Raw genomic sequence first — 12,701 nt, 5'->3', positions numbered from 1 at the left:
TGCAGCAGCAGCACTGTGATGGCAAGAGAGCAGCCATTAATCTGATCTTCTGCAGTCTAAATCAGATCTTCTAATTCAGCCTTTGCAAACCTTGGAGGATTCAAAGGTGGACTTCAGCTCCCAGAATTCTCAGCGAAGGATATTGCTGGTGGTGGCATTCTGGGATTTGAAGTCCACAGACCTGGAAATTGCCATGGGTGGGGAATTCTGCTTCAGCTTAACCATCCTCAACTCCTGGTTGTATTAGGACTACAATCCCCAGAATTCTCAACTAGTACGGTTGGGACTTCCGGATGGTAGAGTCACAATTCATGGGAAGAAAACCGTGTGGGTTTGATTAGGCTTTATGTTGATTTAATGCATTATCTAAATCAGGTTTCTTGCTACTAAAAGACCTCCGTTGGGAGTCAGGTCCACGTGCTTTGAGAAAATGAAAAAGGAAAAATCATTGCTGCCCCCGATGTCATGCCTCTCACCCTTTTCCCTTTCTTCCATCATAAAATAATGCAGACTTTTTAAAAAAATCATTTTTGAAATTGTCTCTTCTGTCTTGACTGGAATGCAGGGCAAAGTAGATTGAAAACCAGAAGCTTTGCTCTCAATCAACGAGTTTTAAAAAGAGGAAAATGTGAGCTTTAGAAAAAAATGGTCCCTACAGCTCAGCAAGATTGGAAGATCTGATTGCAAATGAAAGCCCTGCTTTCATTGCAAAGCAGCGTCGAGGAAGCAGCCTTTTAATTTCCATCCTTTTCACATTTCCATTTGCATCCATTTCTTGTTTGTTTGTTTGTTTGTTTACATTTATATCCCGCCCTTCTCCGAAGACTCAGGGCGGCTTACAGTGTATAAGGCAATAGTCTCATTCTATTTGTATATTTTTACAAAGTCAACTTATTGCCCCCCCAACAATCTGGGTCCTCATTTTACCTACCTTATAAAGGATGGAAGGCTGAGTCAACCTTGGGCCGGGCTCGAACCTGCAGTAATTGCAGGCTGCTGTGTTCTTAATAACAGGCCTTATCAGCCTGAGCTAAACCGGAGCTGGTTGAGTCCGGAGCTGGTCTTTCGGGGACAATTTGCACAGCTATTCCCAAAGTCTTGGAAAAAGTCAATCGTCAAGCAAATCAATTAACAAACTGCTAGTCCTTGACTTACAACAGTTCCATTAGTGACCATTCCAAGTGACAACAGCGCTGAAAAAAGTGACTTATGACTGTTTTTTCACACTTATGACCATTGCAGCATGCCCATGTGCTTAAAATTCATGCACTTGGCATCTAACTCCTATTTATGACAGTTGCAAAGTCCCTGAGTCACGTGATCCCCTTTTGTGACCTTCTGACCTGACATGGAAGCCAGGTTCCCTTAACAACCATCTTACTCACTTCACAACTGCAGTGATACACTTAACAAAAAGAAGGGTCATAAAGTGGAGTCAAAATTCATTTGACGAATATTTCACTAAGCAACATAAATTTTGGACTTGGTGGCGGTCGTAAGTTGAGGATTCCCTGTGCTGCATACCCAACCGTTGGCTTAATTGGTGCTTCCCACTCATCACCCATCGCTGGAATGGAGGCCCAAAGTTGGGTAGACTATCTGTGTTAACCAAGGACAATGAAGCAAGAGCAAAATCCTCTTGTGAGATTACACAAGCATTTCCCCGTCTTGGGATTCATGCTGGGCAACTGCTTATCTCATATTTTCCATCACCGGCCTGTTGCGTAGGAAGCAGCACCTCCCTGAGCAAAACACTCATTTGTTTCCTTTTTAAATAAATAAGTCCTGTATTCCAGCCATCTGCCACACGCAGAGGGGATTAGCACCAATTCATTACCAAATAATAGCAAGGCTAATTATTTATTTATGATGAGGTCAGGGGTCAATTGGATTGAAGGCAAAGAACACAAGATATAATTTTTTTTTCTTACAAAATTCCCAGAAAAATCTGGTTGTAGAAACAAGATGCAAGATGAAAGGAGATGAGTAAATTAGAAAGAAAGAAAGAAAAAAAGAGGAAAGCGAGATAAAATAAAAAGGGAAATATAAAGGAGAGCTTTTGATCTTTGCGACAGTTATACATGCCTTTATAATTTATCTCTTCTCTTTAAGGTTACATAGATAGATTCCGTCCATGTCTTACCTCTATTCTTTCCATATTCTATCCTTTCTAATCATCCAACCCATAAATCACAGTCCATGCTTTCCATTTTCAGCAAAAACTCCCTAAAGTCACTAACAAACAAGTCAATTGTGCCATCTCTGCAAATTCTGTCATCTTCACCAATCTATGGTGGGTGTTTCAGTCAATGCTCTACGTTGAAGCCAAAAGGGTCTGGGGGTTTGGCATCATGAAAAACATTCTGGACATGTCAGCAGACCAACGCAAGAGTAACAGAGCCCACAGAGTCATTTCTAGATGGGCTCCTAAGGAACCTCAAGAGAAGCAAAAGTCACGAGAAACCACAATCGTCTTTGGATCTGCTCATTGCAAACAGGCCAGGTTGTGGTAGCTTTTGCAGTGTGCTGCATGCCTACTCAGGGTTACCATGGTGACCTGATGCTGTGGTATCTTGGCCAGTTGGACAATCACTGCAACCTGCTTGCTCAGGAAGAGTCTTCTAACTCTTCAGCAGCCCTTCTTGCTTCTGCTTCCCAGGAGAAACAGGGTTGAGGTCCACCTGATGTTTTGCTTGACAGATGGACAAGGGGAGAAATAGAAAGGAGACAAGAGGACTTCAACTTTTACTCCCTACAGCCCACGGGAAAAAAATCCAATATATTGAAAAAGAGGGATGATGACCCCCATCATCTGGAGAAGGATCAGGTAGTTAAACACAAAATGTAAGTGGAACTTCTGGAAGGGGTCATCCATCCAGGACCAAAACCACAAACCTCTCCCGATTTAAAACAAAGACCCACAATGGCCAAACGTTGAGTTTGTATCTATTATCCATTTCAGGGAAGTCTTGAGTGTGATTATTGCCTTAGGATGTGACTGTTGCCTTAGGATGGCTTCAGGTCTCCCATACTACAGGCTAGAAAGGGGGAAATGGAAATTAAACCTCCCTTGTGAACTTCTGCTTAAGGGCAGGGAAGGCCACGTGACCTGATCGATAGTTTAATGGAACATGTGCCAATAAATGGAATTTACACATACAGATGATGCGATATAACAAGCCCGTCCTTAACTAGCTCAGAGGTTCAGTTGTTCTTTTAATTCAGCTGAGTCCACTTCAGTGGGCGGTATATAAGAACCATGCCTAGAGGCACCCACTATTATAGGATCCTTATTCTACCATAACCAACTGTATTATTTCAGCTGTGTTGTCCCAAGGTGTGCCTTGAGGAATTCCTGTTCTTTGAGACAACCTGGAATAAACCGATAAATAAATCCATGTCCCTTGCACACTGAGATAAGCCAGCCCTAAGAAATCAGGGCTCCCCCTGGAATTATAGCAAGAAGAAAAGAACAAAGTCCAGACACGCCAGTAAAACTGGAATGCCAAGTGGCATACCCAAAGTGACACGCACATCCGCACACAGACAATTTACAGGGACAGTTCCCAGGATTCTCTGGGGCTAAGCCATGAATATTGCTGGAATAATGCTAATTGTGAGATCCTTGTTGTTCTCTGAGCGTGGCTGTTTTCTTGCAGATGTTTCATTATTCAGATAGGTAATATCGAACACTGATGATGTTGCCTAGTTTGGTCATGAAACGTCTGCAAGTCAACCAGCAAAAACACCCAGTCCCCCCCCTTTCCTCCTCCTCCTCCCAACCCCTCCTCCTCCCATCCCGCTCCCTTCTACTATTGATGATGTTCCCTAGTTGGGCCATGAAACATCTGCAAGAAACCTCCTGGCTCAGAGAGCCTCAAAAACCCCACAGTTAGACCTTGAACTACAATATTCTCTTCCGTAATGCTAATTATTGTACTGCAGAGCTGGTCCTTTAAAATCCTACATCCTTTTGGCGGTCTGATTTTACGGTGACCCGAGTTCTTGGTGGATGATTAGATTCTTCCCACAGGTAAGAGCTCTGAGCTGATCCCTTTGCTGTTTGCCCTCTCTCTCCTCCCTCCTCCAGTTCTCGCCCATCCGAATAAACAAATGCAAAACAAGCAAAACAAAATGCTGTGCAAATATTCCTGCCAGATTTAAAGCAAACAAACCTAAGCCCTCCCTGTGAAGTTCTCTCTCTGTGTGTTTTTTTTAAGCGAGCGCCATACATCATAAATGATAATTGCAAAACCAAATGAAATGCTTATTAACACCACCTCAACTCAGTGGAACAGCTGTACGTGTTTGTAATTCGCTGATGGGGGGGGGAAGTAATTTGCAAGCAGCATTAAGGAGTGGGGAAAAAGGGGTCCTGAGGGGAGATCTGCACTCTGAGGCAGGCAGCGTTACATATGGGGCCGGGATAGCTCAGGCAGTAGAGAAGCCTGTTATTAGAACACAGAGCCTGCAATTACTGCAGGTTCGAGCCCGGCCCAAGGTTGACTCAGCCTTCCACCCTTTATAAGGTAGGTAAAATGAGGACCCAGATTGTTGGGGGGGCAATAACTTGACTTTGTAAAAAATATACAAATAGAATGAGACTATTGCCTTATACATTGTAAGCCGCCCTGAGTCTTCGGAGAAGGGCGGGGTATAAATGTAAAAAAAAAACAAAAAAAAATATGGATTAAAATTAGACCTTCAGACGAGGAGCATCTTTAAGGAGACCAGGGCGAGTGGAAAACAGAAGAGCTGCCCCAGCCAAGATATTAAGGTCGCATTTAATTAAACAAGAACTATATGGCTTCCCTCCAAGCAAGTCATGTCATTTCTAGAGGTTGACACTAGTTTAGAAATCAACAAAACCAGTTATTTATATAGGAAGAGCTTGGGCAGAATTTCTCAAAAGTGCTCTGGAATTCAAAAATCATCTTTCGACCCCAATGAACCAAACGAATCACGTTGGATGAAACCAACTTTGATCATACTTCCATCTTGGTTACCATACCCTGTGGACCCCCTGGCTGTTTGTGGTAGATGGTCTCTCTCTGAGAATTCATTTCCACAGGCATTCATGCTTTCAAGACATCGCTTACTCCTCCCTTACTTTACTAAATTTAATTCATGAACTATACTGCTCTCAGATCCAGGCAAAAACTAACGTTGATTTGATGTGTTAAAAATCATTTCTCTGCCTGACTAGGTGGCTCAGTGGCCAAGATACTGAGCTTGTTGATCAGAAAGGTCAGCAGTTCGGCGGTTCAAATCCCTACTACAGGTTTCCTGTGTGAGCAGGGGGTTGGACTAGATGACCTACAAGGTCCCTTCCAACTCTTGTTACTCTTATGCCTTACTGTTTTTCAGCATTGGCAACTTTAAGAGGACTGGCTGGGAAATTCTGAGCTGAAGTCTTAAAGTTGCTAAGGTTGATAAAGAGATACACAGATGTAAAAACCATACTAATACCCCGCTGAAGAAGAGATTTCTGTTTCTCCAACACTATCCTCCTATCACTGACTTCTACAAAGAATCATACTTCATTGGCTTTCATTGAAATAACCCAATATTAATACATACAGCTACTTAAATGTGAATGATCAGGACAGAAAAGTCTAACACTCAAGGAAAAGTCTTTTGCCCATACCATATTAATGATTTGACCCCCCAAAACACAAATGCTCAGAATCAAATATAAAACTTACACCCCAATCTCTTCATCTATAGTTTTATGAGTGGCACAACAGAACACCATTGGTTTCTGGACAGGCCATAAGTGTGTAGGCTGATTTTTTTTTCATTTATTGTTGGTTCCTCAACCATCAGCGTCAAAGCTCTGATTTTAGAGACATTAGGAGAAATTAGTAGCATTGGGCATCCCGAAGGTGCTTTTGCAAGAGGCAGCTGGCCTTTCTGGTTTCAGGAGTATAAATCCTTCCATTCTTCACGCTCCAGTCAGAGCTGAAGAAGCTTCTTGGATGAGAAGTGAAACATCTTCAAGGAAAAACCAGAAAGTCCACTCTGAGGTGAGTCCAGGGCCATCGGGGAGTGAGATGCGGACTCCAGAGCCTCCAGAGACTGACAGTAGTGAGGCAGAGGAACAGGAGGAGCCTGTTCCTAATGCACGCATGAGAAGAGCTGCCAGAAGGCAAGAGCAGCTGAAGCAAAAAGGACAACTTGGGAGTAAGGCCAGAAGATGATTGGCCCCTCCCATAAGGTTTAAAAGAGCAGCAACGAGCTGTTGGGTTCTTTGAAGAAAAGCAACATTGATTCCATTGCTTCTTGTCAGTGTCTCTTGAATTTTGTGGGGGTTTTGCCAAGAAAAGCCTTTGGCAGGTTGCCAAAGACAACAAAGGTTGGTGATAAGGCTGACGGACTGTTTATTAAGAATTTTGTTTTGGACAAAGCTGAGAATGAATTAATTCTCAGCTGTTTTCATAAAATAAGTTTGTTGAGGACTGAATTGTGTTTAGTGATCACTACTTGGGCCTTGGTCATAACAGTGACTTTACAGCCCATTTCACATATCCTGCTAATCCTTCATTTCGTAAACCTCATAAACCATCCTTAGTTAGATCAGGGCTCCTTAATCTTGGCAGCTTTAAGCTGGGAGTTGAAGTTCACCCAGTTTAAAATCACCAAAGTTGAGAAACGCCGAGTTAACAATGAAGCATTCAAGGGTTTGTTTGAACCACAGTTTGTTCAACAACCCACTGCTTGCCATGTTCCTCACACACACTGAGCCAAAAAGCCAGATTATACCTTAGCCCAGGTAAGGGCTACCAACCTTGGCAACTTTAAGACTTGTGGACTTCAACTCCCAGAATTCCTCAGCCAGCAAAGCTTGAGGTCTACAAGTCTTAAAGTTGCCAAGGTTGGAGACCCCTGCCTTAGCCTATTGCGCAAAACCTGTAGATTTACACCCAAAGTTCATGGTGACAAAATTGTCAGCACAAAGAATCAGGTACATATGTTAAACGGCAGTTGGATTCATTGCTCAAGCTTATACACAAGAATCTAGCCAACTCAAATTCAACCCTAAACTGGCACCAGATACAAGGATCAATGGAATTGAAGAGGGGAGGGACTCGCATCATTTGTGGCAATGTAAGGACTCCAGGCTGATGACTTGCTTAACTCCATCCCTCCCAGCTCTGCCTGCTCTTCTCCTACAAAAATTGCTCTTTCTCCAATCTGTGAGCACTAAAAGATGAGTGAGCAAGACCTAAATATCGTAGCACACAGCTACTATCCACCGAGTGTGAAAAATGCTGTCCAGGCTGATTAAAGGGGGGGGGGATGCTCCTTAATGCTCCACTAATTGCCTGCTGTCCTGTGTCTATTTTCTTCCACCAAGCAATGGTGCCAAAGCCCAGCCAGAAAATAAGCTGTTCTTTCACCACCAAAATGGTACTGATATGAATAAAACATGCCGCATGCAAGATTAATGCAAAAATGGAGTTGATGGTGTCATCAGCAGAAAGCAGGGTTTCAGAGCCCCCCCCCCAATGCATTTATTGCTAAGGGGGGCTTCCGTTGCCATGCTTGAAGTCTCAACAAGGCTAAGTGGGCAGGGGTGAAAGAGGAATTTTGCTTCTTCATCCCGTCAAGTCTTTTGGTCGGATTTATTTGTATCCCGCCTTTATTGTTTTTAGGAATAACTCTAGGTGGCGAACATATCTACCTTCCTCCTTTTATTTTTTTCCTACTACAACAACCCTGTGAAGTGAGTTTAGGGCTGAGAGGGAGTGACTGGCCCAAAGTCACTCAGGTGGTTTTCATTGCTAAGGGGGCACTAGGACTCCCAGTCTCCAGGTGATTGGCCCAAAGTCACCCAGGTGCCTTTCTTGCCTAAGGTGGGTCTAGAATTCACTGTCTCCTGGTGATTGGCCCAAAGTCACCCAGTCGGCTTTCATGCCTAAGGCAGGACTTGAACTCGTATTATCCTGCTTTGTAGCCTGGTGTCTTAACCGCTAGGCCAAACTGATTATCCAGTCATGTTGACACATTAAATTGAACCACATTCTGCTTTTCAAAATCAGGATTTTTCCTTCTGCAACACTAGGGAGGAAGCAGGTGGGGAATGGAAGCCATCAATGGGGCAGAGGGACATGCATTGTGGCTTGTGTCTGAAATTGCAAGCCAGATCTCCAAGTCAAATGTTTAGGATTCTGCAGTGTTGCTTTGCGTGGCCCAAGAAAATTGGGCCAAGGCATGCTGAACCTTACCTTGGTTCTCCTTGAAAACGGTGACCTATAAAACCGAAGTCAAGTTCTGCTAAACCAGGACTTTAATCTCTCCCACTCCTTGTGGGATATACCAGCAAATTATTGCTCTCAGCTGCACTTCACTTCACTGGGTGATGATTATCGGGATAAAATTAGAACACATGTACCACCTTGAGAATTAGGAGCATCTAAATCTAGTTCATAAATAGGGTGAGTGCATACCTCTGGGTGTTTTCAAGCCATGCCTTTGGAAAGAAAAATAACCACCCATTCAAAAATAATCTACTAATTCCTGTTTGCTTTTCCAGATCCTCCAAGCAGCTCATTCACGGCCAAGTGTCGGCTCCTTCTCCTTTGAGTAAATACCTACCCAGATATTTGCCCACTACCAACTAGGTGTGAATATCACTAAGAACAGCCTAGATCCGTGATGGTGAACCTATGGCATGTGTGCCATAGGTGGCGTGCAGAGCCCTCTCTGCGGGCACGCCAGCCGTTGCCCCAGCCCAGCTCCACCATGCCTGCGCGGACGCCTCCCGCCGCCCAGCTGGTCTTTGGGCCTCTGCCGCGCATATGCAGGGGGGGCACATGGGGGGACACGCGCATGTGTGGGGGCAGGGCGCATGCATGGGGAGTGCCAGTTGGTGCAGGAGGCTTTCCGGGCCCAAAACAGACTGTGCTTGGCAGCATTACCCTACTGCAGTGACGGTTAACCTTTTGGGTGCCAAGTGTCCAAAGCGCGCACAAACGCACATGTGCATTCCATGACTCCCAAAACGACCCCCCAAATGCAATGCAAGTGTCCCATGTGCCCTGCCCCCGTTCCCCACACATGCACCTGCATTCCCTGTGCATGTGCTCCGCCCCCCCCGTGCACGCACCCCTCGCACCCTGTTTTGGCTTCCAAGTTGTTCAGGAGGCTTTTTAGGGGGGGCGCACCTTGTTTTGGGCCTGGAAACCCCCTGCACCAACCTGGAAGCCAAAATGAGGCCCGGGGGAGCAGGCGCATGCACAGGGGGGTGCTCGCATTGCATTTTGGGGGTCCTGGCACACGTGCATGCCTTCGCGCACACACACACTAGCCTAGATCTTAGCCCTTTGCAGAAGGAATAAGGGGACAGCAGAGGTGGGAAGTGAAACAAAAGGAACTCAAGACAGCGCATTCACGAATCCAAAGGCTTTATTCTGAAGGAAGCCCCATGTTCAAAACCTGCTTCTTCCTATTAATGGGTCGCTTTCCTGTCAATCCACATCACACAATCTCCATCCGTCAAGCGCCCTTTCCTGGAACTTCAGTGAGTCTATATCAAATTAATTTGGGGAAAGAGACGAGCTGCTCCCCTCCCGTCAGTATCATTGGCATCTTCTCAAAACACTCTTGGGGGGAAAAAAGGACTTGGTTCCGAATTGGCTTCCTGTTGCACAACAGAGCCGGTTTTAGTAAGATGCCAACTGTCTCAGGGAAGAGGATCTTCTCTGGTTGCCCTTCAGATGAAGATGCAATAGTCCCCTCCCCTCCAAGGGCCCCCAAGATTCTGTCCCTCTCTTCCTGCAGATCTTCCCAATCTCTGTTCCCCCAAACCTCCTTCGCAACACGAAATAGAACAGTCCTGCTCAGGCCAATGTTTTGGGATCAGATCCCATAATCCCCAACCAGCATGGCCTCATGCCGGCTGGGAATTATGGGAGGTGGTGGGAGTATAGCTGTTCCTTTGGTCCAAAGTAAGCTCCCATCATGGGAATCCTGCAGTTGGGTCAGGTAAGATAATGGAATTCCTCTGGTCCGACTACCCTGAAGGCCCCGTCCGTTGCCCCTGCCAATGCTGTAGGGTCTACAGAGGAGTAAGCTCTTACTCACCACAAGGGACAGGGGCCTTTTCCAAGAAACCACGCCAATCAGTCCGGACAGCAGCACCTGAAATTAAACCAGAAAGGTAAAAAGAAGAACAGTTCAGAATTATGGATTTCTCAAAGCCAAGAGAAGACGACGACAACTTGAGTCTAACTGTGTCAAAATCTGCCTGGCAATTTTTCATACACTTTCTACTCCCCTCTCACCCCTCAAGAGAAGCTTCTGGCTTTTGCTTTTTTAAGTCTATTTTCAGGTTGTTTCAAATTTCTCTAGGTTGTGCTTTTGAGTTGCCTTTCCCATTAGACCTGATGGGACACTGTTGTTTCGGCAGATCAATCTTTCCATCGTTCTCTCCGGCTGCTTCCCAATCTGGGAAAAAAAGCCACCCCACCCCTCCCCCAATCTCATGCCTTGGAGTTGAATGGCCGGCTGGGAAGCCACAGACCTCTGGAGAAAGAATGATATCATGAAAGAGAGGACTTCCCAATGCATCCTTGATTCCCCTGTCAAAATTACATTTAAGTAATTTAACTTTAAGTCCACAGTTGGAGAGCCCTGTTCTCCAACATTGCATTCCACCCTGGAGAATGGCACCAAATTTTTGTCTCCTTTGAAACTCATAAAAACACAACGGATGCTGAGTTGGACTTACCTCATCTCATCCAACAGTCTGTCCTCACCCTAGCCCACCTCTGCCCAACCCGTCTACCAGGAGATAGCCTTCAGGAGCTGAAGATTTTGAAGTTGCAATCCCAACCCATAAAGCAGGCACAAGATTTGGGATAAACTTCTCTGTCTTATATTTTAAAAAGCCAAATGTCCATGATATTCTAAACATCTCTCCTTTGGGATATTAACTTTTCAAAAAAAACAACAACAACGGAAGAATTGGATTACAGGCCATGTGAGATGGCCCAGGGTTTTGTCACTGCTGCAAAATTCATGGCCACCTCAACAAATCCATCATCAACACGAACGCCAGTTTCCCTCCTCTTTCTTCTCTGAGTATTTTTCCCCCCACAGCTCACTCAAAACATTTCCCTGCATCAAGTATTTGTTTTTACAGAACATTAATTCTATTATGCACCCATCAAGTTTAATGAAAAAGTTATCCGGGTGTAATTATGCAAATTTATTTCCAAAAGTAAATGAATTCAAAGGGTAGAGAGCCGCTGTGTAAATTAGCCAAAAAGCGACTGTGTCGGTGTGTTTGTGTGTCTGTTCTTGATCCCTGCGCAGATGTCAAACATTAATAGGCAGAGTTTGAGGGATCTCCATCGCACTGCGGCTTGGGTTAATCAAGATCACCGAATGGTACAACTCAGGGCCATCATGTGTTGCTGAGCTGTAATTGCCAGCGGTGTTCCCCAAAACATCGGGAGATCTGGAATGGCAAAGGTCCCTGCTTAACTCTGCTTTATAAGATGACAGCAGCTGAAGGATTAGATTGGAGTCATTCTTAAGGTCTTGCAATCCAAATATAGAAAAATTAAGAGGAAAATGCCCCGTTCTTTCCTAGGGCAAAAGCTTTTTTCCTGCCTGATGGAAATTGCCAAAACTTGTTTTGAAGTAGAACTGTGAACAGTGATCAAATGGGAACATATTTCCTTTTAAAAATAGTTTTTATTAAAAGCTTTTACACATAGACTCCAAGTCAATGGCAAGATTTGGTGTAATGGCAAGAACACAGAAGGATAGGGTTGTGGAAGGGGACCTTGGAGGTCTTCCAATCCAACCCCTGCTCAAGAAGGCGGCCCTATGCTATCCTTAATCATCATGATGAATCCATCATGGCTAAGAAGACTCGTTGGGATTCAGTCCTGGGGTTCAAGAGAGCTGCAGGGGAAGCCCAAAAGTTCTGGCTCTAGAACTTTGTGGAAAAACTGAGACGGAGTGAATAGACCTGCTCGAGGTCTATGGAGATTCTCAGTCATCTGGGTCATTTCAGATCCATGCAAGGTATTACATTCCCTACGTACGATTATTCATACCATCTTGTGACCCTGCAATAAACTTAACACCCCTTCCATCTGCTTGTTAATAATCCCTGGGTGAAACCTGAAAATAGGAACCAAGCTTCATCAGCCGACACAGGAACCCACACAAAGGTCAGCTTTCCTTCGGGGTTTTTTTAATTAAACTCGGTGGTGCCAAGAAATGTTTCCACCTAACCCAAGCTGATAAATATAGACCATTGTTCCTCCATGCCAAGGAATCGGGCTTTAAGTAAATCTCCTTCTCCAAAAATGTTTTGTCCAGATGCTCTTTGTACCCTATGACTATCAGTAAGTGTTGTAAGTGTTGTACCTTGATGAAGGTATCTTTTCTTTTACATACACTGAGAGCATACGCACCAAGACATATCACACTTGGCCAATAAAAATTCTATCTATCTATCTTGGGAAGCCCATCTGTGTGATTTGTGGGAGGATCTGAGGGCTACTTGCGGTCTCTCATGGCCAGGGGGGTGTCACGCACTAATGGTGTCAGGATGAAAGGCAGCCTGTGATGAAAACAGAGCCATCCGTGGTCAACGTCTCATAAATTATACAGACTGAGGCTGAGTTCCTGGAACTAGTGGAGGGTGAAAGATTTATATGCAAAATCATAGATTGCATATT

The 12,701-nt window shown here is 44.7% G+C and overlaps 1 protein-coding gene across 3 annotated transcripts in view; it reads right to left on the bottom strand.

The window, feature by feature from the left end:
• Positions 1–12,701, bottom strand: part of ENTREP2 (endosomal transmembrane epsin interactor 2) — a 72,978-nt gene that overhangs the window by 34,881 nt on the left and 25,396 nt on the right. For all 3 annotated transcript variants that reach the window (XM_058156496.1, XM_058156499.1, XM_058156501.1), the window contains exon 2: positions 10,087–10,143. In XM_058156496.1, coding sequence (XP_058012479.1) covers positions 10,087–10,143 — 57 coding nt within the window. The remainder of the gene's footprint in view (positions 1–10,086; positions 10,144–12,701) is intronic.

The sequence above is a fragment of the Ahaetulla prasina genome, chromosome 13 (assembly GCF_028640845.1).
Source record: "Ahaetulla prasina isolate Xishuangbanna chromosome 13, ASM2864084v1, whole genome shotgun sequence".
In the NCBI taxonomy this organism is placed as follows: domain Eukaryota; kingdom Metazoa; phylum Chordata; class Lepidosauria; order Squamata; family Colubridae; genus Ahaetulla; species Ahaetulla prasina.
Note: the sequence above shows the minus strand (reverse complement) of the source record. Positions and strands in the feature narration are given on the sequence as shown.